Here is an 18,194-nt window from a genome sequence, read left to right as displayed (position 1 = left end):
AGGGGGTAACGAAGGGTTTTTAAACTGATTAAATCAGCTTAGTTCACACAAAGTCAACTGTGACTAAATATTCAATTAAAACAATTTCCAAAGCAAAATCTGACAAAATCCACTGTTAACGTGACTTAGATGATAGGTTCTGAACATTAGGCAAATTAAATCCTTCTCATGGTTGGTGTTGTCCAAAGGGTCATAAATAGTTGCAAGTTCCTAGGGACTAAAATCTACATTGTGTGTTTGCCATGTTTCAGGGTTGTAAACAACAGAAACTCAAAAGCATTAACGTGAGCCTAACATTCCTATTTATTTTACTTTAATTTTACTTCAAAGGCTACATACATGCAAAATTTGAACATGTCATCACAAATGCTTTAAATAAAGTTCAAAAATAAAAATTCCTCAAAATCAAAATTCATTTATTTATGGAAATAGATATCACAATCATAATGAAGTCAGCTATATCCTTTCCCCCTATTCTATAAGAAAAATACTTATATTATAAAAAGGAATTTCAATTCATGTCCAGGATAACTGTTTTAAATCCTTTAGGAATAATCTGAAAACAAGTTTAAAAACTGTTTAGAAAATTGCACACCATTTAGACAAACATGTCCCAGGATTTTGCTAGAAGGATCCAATAGCCTGATATGTGAACTTGCTGAAGAGACTTAAGTTTAGGGGAAAAAAAGCAACTTGTAAGCTATGATTGATTATTATTATGGTTGATGTGTTTAGCTATGTAAGTGGAGGCTACAGTTTTTATAAATAGATGTTAACGAGAGTCCTTCAAAATATCTGAATGGGGAATTGTATTTACAAACACAAGTAGGAGGCACAGACTAGCCCCATCTCTCTGCCGGCCAGTGTTGCAAGAGAAATGGAAAATCCTGAGTGTGAAAGTCCACATGCACTACTCTTTTGAGAAGTGTGTAAGCCTGCACTGTTCCTGTGGTTCCAAAAGTAAGCCAACAGGAGTGAGTATCATCAAATGGCCTGTCCGTTCTCAGTAAAATGTACTAACAGGCCAGGCTAAGTGGAGTGGGAAACGGAAACGCTGTGAGGGGGTTAGAATCCTCTGCAAGGTTTCCACCTTCTGAAAGCAGTATTTCTTTGGTAGCAAGGATCCTGTAGTCAATAGCAGCAGAATTCACTCGAAGCTCAACTTAGTGAGTGATCACCTGCATCCTACAGCATTGTGAAAATGAAGGGAAGTAAGCCAGCCTTGCAGGCCATGGATTACGAGGAACAACACACAATATGAACGGGAAAGGGGGAGTCGCTGAACTAAAGGGGTTAGAATCAGTTTGGTAAGAATCTATTTGGTAAGCGGGTCAACAGCTGAATTTGAGAAGAAGCTCAACTCATACAATTAAAAATTATCATTTTCTCTCAGAAATGCCAAGTTTCCTTCTGGGGCAAATCCCCTGCTGCTTGAAGCCTCCCACTGAAAAGGGTAGGTTGAGATGCTGGCCAGAAAGCCTGATACAGAGGGCTCAGGACCCAGAGTTTTGTTTTCATCCTGGTACTGAATTGTGATTAAAGTTTTCATGTTTAGGCCAACTGACTATTATTATTATTTTTGCATATTGCTTTTAAGAAAGTTTTAAGGTATGTGTCCTCTCAGTGGAAAAAAAACACATTAAATACAATTTTTTTCTTTCTTTGGGATGGGAAAAAAATAATGGCCAGGTCACAGTCTGTAGGAAAATGTCACAACCAATAGTCAGAAGACAGGTTTGACCTGGCTAGTCTTCCCCCAGAACAGTGTGCTTTGGAAGGCTTTGCTGTCATGACTGCATAAGACTCGTATTAACTAGGTACATCAGGGATTCTCAAAGGGAAACCGAGCGCTGTACCTCAGTGAAAGGTAGTGTAGAAAACAATAATTAGCCGGAATAAGGAATTTTTTTTTTTTAAATGGAGTGAGAAGAACAGAGAATTTAGAAAGCTAAAAATAAAATAGTTTTTCTTTTCTTTCTTCCTTTTTGGCAAAAAAAAAGCAAGTGTAAGATGTGTAGAAACCCACACAATCTCCCCCCAACCCCACCTGCCACTTTGAGTACTAACTGCCCAGTCTGCAAGGACAGAAACCCACTCTAAATTGACCAGCATCGGGCTTCGGCAAGTCTTCTCTTCACTCTCCCTCCTGTTAAGACCGTTTCCAAAACCAATCAGCAAAGGACAAAGAATTCTTTACAGAGAGCAATTAGTGTTTTCCACGTCCACCTTCAAAAGCATGATGCTCTTCATGGGCTAAAGGACAGAAAAAAAACAAAAAAAAGAAAAAAAGGAAAGAAAACTTTAAGCAAAGGATGGGCCAACCCTCCTCTAGGTACCTCATTCAGCTTCCCCAAATGTTGGCAAGAACTCAAATACCTCATCTGCCAGTAACTGTTAGCTAAGGCGTGCATTTCCTGAGAAACGTAATAATGAAAATTAAGACAAGGAATAAACAAGCAATGGGAATGTTGCCTGTTTCTTCTTGCTGGGCCTCGGGAGATGACTCATCCCCAGAAGCCGATGAAGAGAGTACGCTGGGCTCCCAGCAAATGCGGCGGGGGAAGCGTGCCTCCTCACGACCTGCCTGCGCAGGGGGCCGATCTCATCCAAGACGGCCACCAGCAAGCCTACCCTCGGGAATAAAAATAACACAAAAAGGAAACAAAGAACCACACAAGGGTGACAGGAATAATGCTATGCTCCTGCCCTCCTTCTCAACACTTTCTGTGGGAATTGTAGTTTCATAAAATTTGGATGGGTCTGCTGTTTTTCACAAACCCTCCCCGCCATGGGGATTTTCAGGCCTACTGTTTGTTTCATGGAATTACTAATTATAATTAAGAACCTAACAATTAAAAAAATTATGCCTTCAAACACATTTCCAGAGACTTAAACTTTTTTTTTTTTTTAAGTGGAAGACAGGAAATGGAAGACCTATGAAATGCATAACATTTGCTCTAAGGTAAAAGGCCACTTTTGAAAACTACTTCCTGAGCAGGGGAGGCCATCACTGTGAGGCAGGGTTGGATGTGGCCAGAAGTGACGCAAGGCCCTGAGTGCTTCATGCCACCTCTCCCTCTTCCAGCAGCAGATGTGTCCCAGGAGGACACACTAATCTGGCCCACTTCACCTTCCTCTCCCCTCCCCTCCTCTCTGGATGCTTCTAATATAGGCTACACTCTTCCTCCTGGTGTTGGGGGCAGGATGGAAAATTAGTACTCCACAACCACGCTGGTGTTCACTCCAGCCTGCTCTCCATTTGGATATGGCATTGGGAAAGGGGTACTTTGTTAAGGGCCAGGGTTGGTTAAACCCCTCAGAGGAGAGTGTGGAGAAGTATCTGCTCTGGTCTAACGGAACATTCTTGTAGCTCTAACTTCATTGTTCACTTTTTAAAATGTATATGTTCAAGGAAGATACTATAGGGTAGACACCAAATAAAATGTGGTTTGGTCTGCATGAAACACACTATGTGTCTAGGTCAAGCTTGATTGTAGTGCTAACTTGGAAGTTTTAAATGCAAAGGCAAGAGATCCTGGGAGGCTCTTCCTTACTGCAAGGTATGGAGGACAGTTGGGGGTGGCCAGAGCTGGATCTCAATGGGTCAAGGGCTTAGTGGACCAAACATTCATAATTGTTAGTGTTGGGGTACCAGGGTCGCCTGTCACCCTTCCAGCATGGAGGAAGAATGGGCTCCAGGAATGCTCTCTAAGCCAGGAGTCAACAAACTTTTCCATGGTGGTAGCACTTGGATTACTAATGCAGCATAGAAAATATGGACACAAATGAGGTTTTTTTTTTTTTTGCCAGAACCTATCCACGGGCCTGAAACTTGACATTTGTATAATTTCTTTGCATCACAAAATACAGTGTTGACTTTGATTTTCCCCAATCATTTAAAAATGTGGAAAATGTTCTCTGTTACATTCATATGCAAACAGGTGAGCTGAGAGGGGAGCAGAGGGCCTGGCTTGGCTGGGGCTTCCTGGTTTACTAAGCCCTACTCTATGCAATAATCAGAAAACAATATACTCAGCTGCTCTAAAGAATATAGCAGAAGTGGGGAGGAAGGATATATGTACATTGTGAGCTTCTCAATTAATGTGCATGACAAGTACACTTAACATGTCCACGTCCTGTTCCTTACCCACCCACTGAGGCCAGGACCAAATAGGCTTGGGGTCTTCCCCCAGTGGTCACCTAGCTTCTGTCAACTTGTGAACACCAAGCTCCCGTGAGCAAGACAGAGTAGAAGCATGGACTGGCCACTTCAGGCCTAGCTCACCCAGGGACCGTTATCACACTGGGAATGAGATTTTTGCACAGACCTCATTTTTCCAAATGCGCTCTGTAACCCTGCTGAGTAAAGGACTGCCTGCTTTATATAAAATACCAAAAATGTCTTGTTTTTTTTTTTTCCGGTTCCAGTTTTTATTTGCATAATCTTCCAGTTTTTAAATGTTAGTGTGTGCCATTAAAATAGGCTTTCTGCTGAGACCTGCAGTCAGTTCTGTATGACTCATAACCTTGACAGTGGCAGCTACCTTTGGGTGTCTGTCTGCTCAGCCTAATACAGCTGGCCCTGGTGCAAGCGTTTTTTCTTCCTCCTAGCTTCCCCAGCAGCTAAGGGGTAAATCAGCCTGCTCTTGCTCATTCTTACCTGTTTATGGCCATGGCCCTGAGGCTAGCCCAATAGCTCTGTGGCCTAGTTATCTAAAAAAACTCACTAATTCTGGGTTGAGGTGCTGACCTGGCAATTTGTTCATAGAATTGTGAAGTAGAAGGAACCTTGGAGATCATCAGAGACCAACCTCCTAGACACTCAGGTGAGAAAACATGGGAAGTTGTGAATTGCTCAAGGTCACACTGTTGAAATGGGACAAGAATTCAGGGTGCCTGACTTAATGGCTCCAAAAATGCTTTTTTTCCTCCTTTGAGTCAAGTGTGGAGCTGGCTCAGATGTAGGACAAGTTGTAGGCCCATTCACACATGGCAATGACGCACAACTCTTTTCTAGTTTCTGCTAATTATTTGTATAAAAAAAAACCTTTGGAGACCTTTCAATTCATATCTGGGATGAATTAATGTGCCCCTAAGATATAAGAATGGCATCAATAAATTTGCCATTTGCATATTGTAAAGCAAATAGCAACTTCTGCTGTGGTTTTTCTCCTTTTAAATTTTCTACAAGATTTCAGAGGATGTGAAGGCCAAAGGTTGACATGAGGTATCTTTGTCAGTTTTGAGACAGGGCATTAAACCTGGAGCTCACTGATTTGAGTAGACTACGTGGCCCCAGAGATCCTCTTTCTCTACCTCCTCAGCACTGGGATTACAGGAGAGCGTTACCTCCCCTGGGTGCTGGGGACACAGACTCAGGACTTCATGCTTGTGCGGCAAACACTTTGCCAATGAAGCCATCTCCACAGCCACCCCCCTTTTCATTTATTATATTGTAATTATTTATGTGTGCACACATATGCGTTTGGAAGGCAGAAGTATCTTCCTAAATTAATTTCCACATTCTTGAGACAGCGTCTCTCACTGAATCTGGAGCTGATTGCTGAGTTATCAACTGTCATACCAAGACAATCACAAAATTCTATTTATTTGAACTTTTTTCACAAAAAGTTGGGAAAAGTGAGACAAGAAAGAAATGTACGTCAGTAATTCCAGGATGCTTCATACCCCTTCCCTGTGAATCTGAAGACCTCTGGAGTCAATAATGTGTCATACTTTAGTTGGGAACCTTTCATTTCTCTTTCTGGGTAATACTAACACAATAGGGCATCTTAGATTCAATGAAATATAATGGTTTTAAAAGGATCAGTGACTCAAGGAAGAGTTTTGGACGCAGGAAATTTATCACAACTGTGTATAGGCTGATGGTCCTTTCCTTTAACTCACTGTTAAAAGTACAAGCTGCAGTTTGACCTATCAAACATTGGTTTAACAACTCTAAATTGTCCTATTATGAAAAAAGATGACTTTCTAAAAAGCACACACAGAACAATGAACATGAGTCATGATGGAAACAATGGGTCCACAGACCTATTCACACTGTTAACTTTTACCACTTGCATGAATTCCTTTCCACTCTCTACCATAGGTACGTAATGAGGAAGTGTACAACATTCCATCATGCCTGGGCTCAGAATGAGTTTCCTCCAAAAATACATGTCAGACATTACAAATTCCTGTATAGGAATGTCTACCTGCCAGCTCATAGAATGCCATTTATTTTGTTATTGTTGTTTCCAATAAAATATAATCTCTGAACATGACAAAGTTTCAGCTCAGACTTAAACTTTTGAAATAACAAATACAGTGGGCACTTGCTTTTCTGATCCATAGTTATTAGACAAGAATAAAAATCTCATGTTAATTTCTCCAACTAAATTTGATGTAATAAAAAACCACTGAAGGGTTTTTTGTTGAATTATTTCTTGAATTACAAAGTTTTGAATTGTTCTGGCTTCACCTCATTTTTGAGTTTCTACCTATGCAAGTATGATAGAAGAATCTAGAAGGTAATAATTGAAAATGAAGCACTTACGTTTATAAAATACCGCTTTAAAAGATATGTGGGGCAGAAGTTCATAGATCTTTTCTGGAACAGTTGCTTCACCCACTGAAGAGGCATTTACATTCCAGACTTGGACAACATCCTCCCGGTCACGAACACTAACGCTAACTCCTATGACTTCATCATCTGAGGGGAAAAACAAAACAAGAAACAATTTCTGAGTATTTCTTTACTCGAGATTGAGATAGAAAGAGAGAGAGAGTGTGTGTGAGAGAGAGACAGAGCATGAGTGAGCGTCCACGCCAAGGTTTCCAGCCTTTGCAAACAAACTCCAGACATATGCACCACCATCTTGTGCATCTGGCTTACATGGGTACTGGGGAATCAAACCTTGGCCCTTAGGCTTTGTAGGCAAGTGCCTTAAGTACTAAGCCATCTCTCTAGCCCCAAATTTCCAAGTATTTCTAAGTACCTTTTCATTTTATCTGTAAGTTATGGCTAAAACAGCCCACAGAGGGTGTCCTGGGAACTTGTAATAAGGGGCTGTTTCTATGGGGAGCTGCTAGGAGTTATGGCACATTTATCCAGGGACTCAGATAAACAGTGTGTTCCAGCCAAACAATTTTCCAGATAAGTAATTTTACCCTTTTAGTATGTTACTCGAAGCTTTCTGTCGATTTCTGACTGTTTTGATGAGATTTTTTCTAAAATGAGTTACATTATTCTCTGCCTTCTGAAAGCCAAGTGAACTCAAATGAACTTTTCCCACATGCCTGGCTGTCTTTGTTAAGAACAGCAAGAGCGTCCCTGACATCCTGCCAAGCCTGTGGAGACCTTGGGGCAGTTAGTGTTATCTGCCTGACACTCACTGGGGGACCAAACTGTGTGTTCAGCTGCTATTCTGCTGTCTGCTCCATGGCTGCCATTCATTCTTCTGGCCTAGCTACCTCGTGGCAATCACCCTTCTGAATAGATGAACTGCAGGCTAGAGGTGGCCCCTAGTTAGAACTGTACAAACATGAAGAACAGGAATCTTAGGGCTTAGTGGCTAAGAAACCTAAGACCCAGGTTCAATTACCCAGTACTCACATAAGCCAGATGCACAAGGTGGCACATGCATCTGGAGCTCGTTTGCAGGGGCTAGAGGCCCTGGCATGTCCCTGTTCTCTCTCTCTTTATCTGCCCCCCCCCCAATAAATAAATATTTTTTAAAAAGTTAAAAAAGTAAAGAAAAGAAAAAGAACAGGAATCTTCTGAGCCAGGCTCTGCTATGATAGTCCTTCGATGAGTGCTTATGAAAACATCAACCTACACTGATAGGTTTTTAAATGAAATTCCCAAAGTGGGGTAACAGTATAGACCCTGGAGTGTGGCAGCTAGATGGTAAGTCATATTGGTCATGCTCCTGCAGCCACTTTCTTTACACTAATTGCCAAGAGTGTAGACATTCTGATGCCAGGTTTTACACATTCATGACACATTCACAAAACATGGTCGGCTCTCTGCATTTGCATAATCTGCACCACTAATTAATATGTAAAAGAGAAGCATTAGCAAATTTAGGAAGTTAGTATTAGCTGGTATGTGCTGCCTGACATACCAGCATCTGTAAGTTGAAATATCTGGGCTGTCAGTTTTTCTAATTGTTTCCTGGATGTTTAAACATCTGAACATGATGTACATAGTGGTATAGCCAGTCTACTCAAAAGAAACCATCTTCTTTGAAAGGATTCCTTGTGTCCCTCTCTATCCACTTTCCTTTATGAATGAATTGCATTCTGGCTACATGTGTATGACTCCATTCACACAAGGGTTCAGAACTAGGCAAACGTAAACTATACTGTTAGAGGTTGAACTGGTGGCACCTTTTGAAGAAAAGAATGAGGAGGGGAGGCTGGGGGCTTGGTGATGTCCTGCTCCTCGATCTACATGCTGGTGACAGAGATTACTTTGGGAACAGTTATCACAATATATCCATCTATATATCAATGTCTATCTCTATGTATCTATGTATCTATCTATGTATCTATGTATCTATGTATCTATCTATCTATGTATCTATCTATCTATCTATCTATCTATCTATCTATCTATCTCAATAGTGTAATAACTTTTTTCACACATGCCACATTCAAACAAAAGTTCCAAAAATAAAAGTGTATCTGATCATAGCTAAGCTCATTCATTTATCATTCCATCAAGTAAAGACAATTTTTGGCTGGTGAGATGCTTCAGTGGTTAAAGACTCTCGCTTGGAAAGCCTGCCCACCTGGGTTGGTCTGGGTTCATTTCCCCAGTATCTACATAAAGTAAGGTGCACAAAGTGTCACATGCAACTGGAGTTTGTTTGCAATGACAAGGAGGTCCAGGTGCATCTGCTCATTCACGCACTCACATTTTTTTTAATTTTTAATTTTATTTATTTGAAAGAGAGAGAAAGAGGCAGCTAGAGAGAGACAGAGAATGGGTGTGCCAGGGCCTCCAGTGGCTGCAAATAAACACCAGACACATGTGCCACCTTGTGCATCTGGCTTACACGGGTACTAGAGAATCAAACCTGGGTCCTTCGGCTTTGTAGGCAAGTACCCTAACTGCTAAGCCATTTCTCCAGTCCAACACACACACACACACACACACACACACACACACACACACACACACATATATTTAAATCACAAAACAGCCAGGTGTGGTGGCACATGCCTTTAATTCCAGCACTCAGGAGGCAGAGGTGGGAGGATGGCTGTGAGTTCAAGGATACCCTGAGACTACACAGTGAATTCCAGGTCACCCTGGGCTAGAATGAGACCCTACCTTGAAAAATGAAACTACCATAGTTTATTGTCTAGAATTATGGAAGCTGTCAATTAAAAAAAAAAAAAATTCACCCTCTTAAAAAAAAAAACACAAAATAGGGCTGGAGAAATGGCTTAGCGGTTAAGACGCTTGCCTGCAAAGCCAAAGGACCTAGGTTTGATTCCCCAGGACCCATGTAAGCCAGATGCACAGGGTGGTGCATGTGTCTGGAGTTTGTTTGCAGGGGCTGGAGGCCCTGGTTCTTTCTATATCTGCCTCTCTCAATCTCTCTCTCAAATAAATAAATTTTAAAAAAGAAAAAAACACAAAATAGGCAGAAGTTTAAAAAAGAAGAAAAGCAACCAGAAAAGACATTTCAAGTGCTGGTTTCTTACTTTTTAAATTTATTCAGAAATATATAGTTAAAAGTCAATGATCAACTTTATTTAAAATCAAATCATTACATTTAAGAAAGGAGGCATTACAGTTTTTCATTCCCAGGAATGGTGGTCCTGTTCTGACTCAGGATTTTGGAGAAATATTAGTATCAACTGTTCCTCTGGGACTGCTTCTTTCTACACTACTGGTCACCGGGTATGACCACTAAGAACTGCCAAATAGGAGAAACGGTCATTATTTCAGCCTGGCTTGGCGTTTGGCAACCAGACATGGCTGAGTGTGGCACTGTCATAGGGCTGCAGCTCCTCAGTGACGGCAAGTGCATCAGCAAACAAAACCTGGGCTGGCCGAGGAGTTTGGCAGCAGATGACCACAGAGGCAGACGAGCCGCTGGTGAAGATGATAGGAGGAGGCTCAGAAAGATTAGCTGATTTGCTTCAAGTGGCAGAGCTGGTTAATGGAAGTGTTGATGGCCAATAGTTTATGGTACATTTGTTTATAAGTCAGCCACAGAACGGTTGGATTTCTGTGTACAATACTGGGTATTTACTGTTATATCGACTATTTTCTCTGGTTCTAGAAAGAAAATGCCTTCTCTTCCAGGAATTTATGTGCTCAGAGCTGTACCCAGGACACATTTTTGGTCCTGTATTACAAAGTTGCTACATTTTCCCCCCTGGAACAGAGGGGATCTATACCTTTGTTACGATATATGTAAGCGCACAGTACTGCTACATGAGGAGAATATCAAGCGTCCCCTCCATCACTCATCCTTGTTTTCCTTGAGATGGAGTCTGTCACTATTCCAGAACCTGTCCTTTTTACAAATCCAATGAGGAACCTATTCTTTTAAAAATATTATTCATTTATTTGAGAGACAGGCCGAAAGGGAGGGAGGGAGGGAGAGGGGGAGAGAGAGAAAGGCGGGGGAGTAGGGGTATCCCACTACAAACTCCAAATGTAATGCCGAACTTTGTGAATCTAGCTTTATGTGGGTACTGGGGAATCAAACTCTGGCCATCAGGCCATCTCTCTAGCCCCCAGAATCTATACTTTTATGACAATTTTATCTTTCACCTAAGCTCTGTCTTAAGAAAATAAAAAGTGGTGCAATCAGGCAACAGAACACGAGTAGAATAAAAACGTGCCCAGAAGATGACTTTGAAACTTGCCATGGGGCAAGGCCCACAGGGCCTCTCAAAGACAGCCTGTGTAAGGAGTCTGGGGCCGGCTAATCCAAGCCACTTCTCCCTCACACACACACAATGCCCAAATGACAAATGAAAATAGAGTAAACACTCTAACTGAAAGCTAAACAGAAAAGAAAAAGCTATAATGTGTCCTGAGAAGCACTGGGAAGGGTAAAAACTGACTGACAAAACTAGCTTACTTCTCTCACAGTGGTTTAATGATAAATGCAAAACAAAAGTGCTCCAGAGATGAGGCATGGCTCAGGGTAGAGCTACAATTAGATGTGCAAAGTCCTGGGTTCCATCCCTACCATGTGCATGTATGTGTACGTGCATGCATGCACACACACACACACACACACACACATTGCCTGCAGAAGTTCCCCAAAATTAATCTAGCATCTGAAAGTGGTATCTGAAGGCCCCTTGTTCCAACGTAAGCTGTGAGCCAGGAGCAGAGAGGCATCCCTGCCTCCCTGTGGCTAGCCTCTGCGCAGAGCAGGAGTTGAGGGACTGTAGGGCCCATGCCTGTTAACTTACTCCACTAGATCTAAGACACAGGCAGCCTTGGTAACCTGCGTATCAGTGAGGGTTACTTCTAGGCCATGCATGCGGTGATGTTCAAGGCCCTTATTTAAAAGACCATAGTATTGGCATATAACCTCCCATTTTTTTAAATTGATCAATTCATTCCTTTTATTTACTTTGCAGTGCTGGCTATTTTTATTATTTTGTTGTTTATCTTTATTTATTTATTTGAGAGCAACAGACAGAGAGAGAAAGAGGCAGTTGGAGAGAAAGAGAGAGAGAGAGAAAGAGAGAGAAAATGGATTCACCAAGGCTTCTAGCCATTGCAAATGAACTCCAGATGTGTGCGCCCCCTTGTGCATCTGGCTAATGTGGGTCCTGAGGAATTGAGCCTCGAACCAGGGGTCCTGAGGCTTCAAGGGCAAACACTTAACTGCTAAGCTTTCTTTCCAGCCCCCTATTTTTATTATTTTATTTTGCCTCCTAAGTATGTTTCTAGCACTGAGCCCAACCTTAGAATCATCTGTCTTACTTGAAATACTTGATACAATGTAAATATTATATAAACAGTTGTTATCCTACCTTGTTTCTGGGATAAGAACAAAAGGAAAAAAATATATATATATGTGTTTTACCCGGGCACTATTTATGTTTTCTACTATTTTCAGCCTGTGCTTGGGTGAATCTATAGATTCAAGACCCAAGAGCAGGAAGGGCAGGTGTAAACACATGTAAACAGGCACATGCACTTTTACACGGCTCAGGCTAAATACTACAAATGCGGGGAAAAGTCTGAATTTCTTCACAGCTACAAAATCAGCATGGTGCGGACATGCAGAAAGCCTTCACAGGAAACACAGGTCTGCGAGCAAGAAGCACGAGCTGACCACACTGCGTGGGGCGTGCAATCGGCCGGGGCTGCCTACCTGCTGCTGCGCAGTCTGTGAACTGCTCCCCGATGGTGGCTAGCAACAGCTCTTTCCAAACTGTGGACTGGCATGGGAAAGAACAAACATCAAAGCAGATGAGTTTCAGATCATTATCACCAGGTGCTACAGAATCACATGCTCTGAACCCTCACTTGGAGGCCACAGTCGCCTCCAACTCATAGGCAGAAGTATCTGTGATCATGGCATGTATGTTAGTGACTTCCAAATGTTACCCAGATGTAAACAAGTGAGCCAATGCCCCCTGAAGGCTACGCTAGCAAAGGCCCTGATGAGGGAACATGCACTCAAGCGACATTATCTTTTTCTGTCTTAAGCACTGCCAATTCAAAATACATCAACTGTTAACATGAATGCTATTAGTAAAATCCTCTTCATCTTTCCCAGTTGATGAAGTGCTTACAAGCAAGGCTCCCTATGTCAAGGATGCTAGGGAACTTTCTTGTTTACTGAACACTAGAGACTCATAGTTTCATTCACTGCACACAGGCTGTTTTCTGCTGAGTGGGAGATTTATGGCGGCTGCACGCAGTTTCCCTGGAAGGACTAGCGCATGCTCCGCTCTGCCCCCTGCCAGCGAGCAGCACTGAGCCCTTTCATCGGAACATGGACTCGGGCCATCAGGCAAACAGCTACAATCCACTCTCAGGTCCCAGGAGGCTTAATAGTTATCCCGGATCTTCTTCTGGAAAAGGTCTTTGTCCCATACATCCCACTTATCATGGTTCACAGGCAGCAAAGCCTCCCAAAGCCAAGCCTGAACCCTGGAAGCTTGCTGACTTTATGCTTTGTGACCTCCGCAGGTCACCTGCCTTCCTGAGCAGTGGTCTCCTGAGGCAGACAAGGTATAATAACAGGGATGACCTCCTGGGCTTGTCGTGACAATGACCTTGTTACAGATGAATGCCCTCAGAGAGCTTTCACAGAGTGATTGCAACAAGAGAGCTTAAGGTTTCTGGTCACCCCATAAATAGCTTCATACGTGTCATATGCCAGGCACTCAGCACACACTGACTATGACAACGATGCGTACTGTGTTCTAATGGCTCTTAACCAAGCTAACAGCACTTAACCAGGAGCTGACATGTGACCCTTCCTCCCAATAAGCTGAGCTTCTCTTTCTTAGACCCTCCCTTCTCTGCCGTCAGTCCCCAGATAGGAACCATCACTTTCATTTCTGTCCAACTTTGGAGTTGAACTCTGAGGGTCAAGTTGAGGCTGGGAGACTTCACACTGTTTTAAATGTAGGCAGCGCTCACGGTAATCACTTTTCTTGGACTGAGATTAGAACCGAATGAATTTCTTAGGTGTGGGCACCTAAGCATCTATGACTAAATATGGCCGTGTGAGTTAACACTGTGGCCTTACACCCTCTTTTCAATGGATACAATATCAGACTGCTTCATTCTTTAAGATTCAAATGTGCAAGGTCTTGGGCTGGCTCCCCAGAACCCTTTACTTGATAAAAAATAAATAAATGACATAAAGCACATGAAGACACAAGAAGCATCTTGAGTGAAATTTAGGAACGTTCTTTCATTTTATTCTATTCTGTGCTATTGGGTAGGGGGAGAAAAGTTTTGGGTATCTTTGCTGTGGTGGTGTTCATATATTCTGAGTAACCATCCCATCCTGAAGTGGCACATGTTAAGTAACAGTTTGTAGCTCTGCCCTATAAAGCTGACCATATACTTAAGTATGCACTCACAGAAAAATGGCTCTAGCCCAAGTGTATAGCTTCTCGGAGACATTTTAGCTTCTTGAGCATATCTACATGAAAGAAACCAATGGGGGTGGGGGGACAGGAGCAAGACTGGGTAGCATTTGCCCTTTTGCCCATCTTATTTTTTGGTGTTTGGAGACAGGGTCTCTTGTGTAGCACAGGCTGGACTCAAACTTAGAATCCTCCTGTTTCCACCACCCAGTGCTGGGATCACAGGTGTGTGTCACCATGCCAGGCTCCTTTGCTCTAATTTCAAAAGATCTTTGTGGTATCCCAGATTCCAGGGTGGAATACAGCCAAATTTTAAGGAACATGTTCAATTTTAATTAGTGGTGAGAGCTTGCTCCTGGAAAGACTGATATTCTGAGGGTTGGCTACTCTTTCATGAACCACAAAGAATGAGTGCCAGACTAGAGAAATGGCCCAGTGGTTAAAGGCACTTGCTTACAAAGCCTGAGAGGCTGGGTTTGATTCCCCAGTACCCACTTAAAGCAAGAGGCACAAAGCGGTACGTGTGGTGTGCTCATTCTCACCTCTCTCTAGCTCTTAAATAATAAGCAATACATATTTAAATAAACAAACAAACAAAAAAGAACAGAGAGCCACTAAATCTCCCCACACTCCATGTCATGGTCTTTCTGGAGTTGTTTCTGCCTTCGGCAAGGAGGGCTGAGCTTTTGGTGGAAAGGATCCTGTTCTCATAGAAGACCAGCTTCCATGTGTCAGACGCACCTAGTGAGGCAATGTCTGCCATGAAGACCCTTGGCTTTTCTATAGTGTTTGTAGGGTTTGGTTCTTAATGGGTATCTGGGACAGGGACACCATTATACCATCTCATCTTTTTTTTTTAGTTTTTTTTTTTTGTTGTTGTTAATTTTTATTTATTTATTTGAGAGCAACAGACAGAGAGAGAAAGAGGAGAGTGGGCATGCCAGGGCTTCTAGCCACTGCACACGAACTCCAGATGTGTGTGCCCCCTTATGCATCTGGCTAACGTGGGTCCTGGGGAATTGAGCCTTGAGCGGGGTTCTTGGGCTTCACAGGCAAGTGCTTAACCGCTAAGCCATCTCTCCAGCCCTCATCTTTTTTTTTTTTTTTAACTTTACTTTTCTAATTCTTCCTCCCTCCCTGAAATTAGTCACTGGTGACCTAGAACTTCTGATCCTTCTTTCTCCACCTCCTTAGTATTGAGATTACAGAGATGCACCACACATCTGGCTTATGCAGCGTAAAGGATTGAGCCCAAGGCTTTGCACATGCTTGGCAAGCACTCTACCAACTGACCCACATCCCCAGACCATTACTCCTTGTACAGACTCACTACTATACATTTCCAAAGTGGTGGCAGACCATCACCATTGTCTTCAGGGAGACTTTTGGGCAGGCCACCAGAAAAAAAAAAAAAATCACAAAATACTCGCTGCATGCATTCCCAACAAGCCCACACCTAGTCAATTCTGGAAGAAACCTACCGTGCTGTCCTTGGGAACTTTCATCTTCCAGACGCCACCCTTTGCATTACTCTCTTCTTCCCTGGATCAAAGGCCAACATTTAAAGTTATACTCAATGGCTAAATAGCTATATGAATATTAACAGTAAGTGTTTTGATCTGCAGTTTGTTTAATAATAGATGACCTTGGGTTGGAGAGATGGCTCAGCAGTCAAAGGCACCTACTTGCAAAGGTGAACAGCCTGGGTTTGAATCCCCAGTACCCACGTAAAGCCAGATGCACGAAGTGGCGCATGCGCCTGGAATTCCTTTGCAAGCGGCAGTAGGCCGTGGATCACCCACTCATTCTCATTCTCTCTCTCTTTCTCTCAAATAAATAAATAACAAAAATATTAAAAAGAATAGGTGACCTTAGAAATCAAGGTGATTAGGTATTTTTCAGTACGCTCTCCCTAGTCCTGTGACTGAGATAGGAAAGAAAAACGAAGGGAATAAAGATGGGGAGAGAAGATACTATACTTAGCTGCAGGGTGGTTAGTGGATGCTGAGGAGATAGTAGTACCAAGGGCCCAACTCTCTTTGCGTGGACAGTGGATGGCACTTACTCACGTGGGGAAAGACCTTTATGTTTCAAAGCATAATCAGGGCACCATCTCATTTGTTTTGCTTATGACCAACTGCATAGCATCACAGATCTGACAGGTGTCCCCATGGTGGATACCTTCTGGATCTCCTAGCTTAGTATCTGTTCCCCAACTAGCAAGAGCAGTTTCCCTGGAAGGAGCCATCTGTGCTCTGTTCTTAAGTCAGACTCATCCTGAGAGTGTTGGTTCCACACTTAAGACAGGCTTGTTTGCCTGTGAGAGGACTGACTGCCTCTTCCTGAGCTTTGTGATAGGCCTGGGAAAGAAAAGTGACCCACAGTAAGCCAATGACAGTGAGCAGAGGAGTTTGTTTGACCGGAGAATGCTGATGTTGGCACATCTGGCTGTGGTGGTGTTGGCCTGTTATCTCAGTGACTTGGGAGGCTGAGGTAGGAAAAATGTCAGTTTAAAGCTTGAAAGGGCTGTACAGTGAGTTCAAGACCAGTCTGGGAAGGTTAGTGAGACTCTGTCACAAAACTTAAAAATAAGACTGGAACTTATGAAGTCTATTTTCCCACAGTTGGGAAAGCTTGCCTAGAAATTCAGCAAGTGAAAGCAAAAGAAATAGGATGTAGTGTGCCAGAGTGCCGTGTGCCAGAGTGCTGACAATACTCAAGAAGCCCAGTGTGTGGCAGAGTGACCCTTCCCTTTTCATTAGGAACAGGTTACAACAAAATCCTTCACCTGGGCTGGAGAGATGGCTTAGCAGTTAAGCACTTGCCTGTGAAGTCTAAGGACCTTGGTTCAAGGCTCTATTCCCCAGGGGACATGTAAGCCACATGCACAAGGGGACACATGCGTCTGGAGTTCATTTGCAGTGGTTGGAGGCCCTGGTGCACTCATTCTCTCTCTACCTATCTGCATCTTTCTCTCTCTGTCTGTCTCTCTCAAATAAATAAACAAAAAAATTATTTTAAAAAATCCTTCACCTGTACCCAACTCTATTTAGGCTTCTTCAATTTGCTATGAGCTAAGATGAAATTTCTTTCTCCTTGTAAGTAACTGAAAGATTGAAAGATACGCCGGGGGTAGGCAGGATAAGATATAAAGATTTATTGCTAAATCAGACTCCATCCTGAGCAAACTAACTTATTGTCCAATACCCTCATCACTATATCAACCCATTAAGGAAGTTGCACAAGCACCAACGAGACTCTGGGCCTTGACCAGTGAGATGATCTCTCGGGGGTCCCATGTGAGATCTAGATATGCTGCAGTTAAAAAGGGCTTTCGTGACAGTCACAACCATTTCCCTCCCACCTCAACCGCTTACCCTCCCATCACAGACACTTACCAAAGTGGTCGCCTCTCTCCTCTCATTAAGTGATAACTACATCTCAAAGGCAGGCTAGTCACAGGAGGGATATTATTGTACACACTCCAGAATATCTTTAAAAGAAAAACACTTTGTTTAATATACCCAGTATTGATTATCTATAACAGTACATAATAAAATTAATACACTAAGAAAAAATATTTTTCTCATTAAGCCCCAGCCATTCAAAGAGGAGTCTTTACAGTATGTCTTTGAATTTTTTAGTATAACATTAAAACGGTTCCTCCCTGATGTTGGACTTCTTTTTGGGAAGCTGTTTGCTATCCAGCAAGCATTCCTGTGCAAACTTTCTATTCACAAGACCAGGAAGGTATGTACAAGGCCAGGGCTAAAGTTAATAAAAAATGTTTTGTATTAGGGGTTTTTATTAAATATGTAGATTGTCTAACTTGACCATGTGAAGTGGGTTGGCATCTAATTTGCCTCACTAACAGTGGAGCTTTACTGTCTGTCAGTGTGGAGGTTTGAACATAAAAGCTCCCCCAGCCCCACGCTCATGCAGCTGAATGCTTAATCCCCAGTAAACAGGTGTTTGTTGGGGAAGGTTGTGGAACCTTTATAAGGCAGAGCCTTGCAGGAGGAAGTGAGTCACTGGAGGCGGCCCTTGAGGTTTGGGAGCCTGGCCTTACTTGCTCCCTCTGCCAGGGTGGCACA

General features: G+C 42.6%; 1 protein-coding gene across 1 annotated transcript in view; it reads right to left on the bottom strand.

The window, feature by feature from the left end:
* Nucleotides 1-416: 416 nt before the first annotated feature.
* The window catches only part of Eif4e3 (eukaryotic translation initiation factor 4E family member 3), a 45,545-nt gene continuing 27,767 nt past the window's right edge, over nt 417-18,194 (bottom strand). Inside the window, exons 3-7 of the mRNA XM_045134143.1 lie at nt 17,499-17,593; nt 15,582-15,642; nt 12,366-12,432; nt 6,557-6,712; nt 417-2,253 (exon numbers count right to left, since the gene is read on the bottom strand). Coding sequence (XP_044990078.1) covers nt 2,207-2,253; nt 6,557-6,712; nt 12,366-12,432; nt 15,582-15,642; nt 17,499-17,593 — 426 coding nt within the window. The 3' untranslated portion in view covers nt 417-2,206. The remainder of the gene's footprint in view (nt 2,254-6,556; nt 6,713-12,365; nt 12,433-15,581; nt 15,643-17,498; nt 17,594-18,194) is intronic.

This window comes from Jaculus jaculus, chromosome 14 (genome assembly GCF_020740685.1).
Source record: "Jaculus jaculus isolate mJacJac1 chromosome 14, mJacJac1.mat.Y.cur, whole genome shotgun sequence".
Taxonomy (NCBI): Eukaryota; Metazoa; Chordata; class Mammalia; order Rodentia; family Dipodidae; genus Jaculus; species Jaculus jaculus.
Note: the sequence above shows the minus strand (reverse complement) of the source record. Positions and strands in the feature narration are given on the sequence as shown.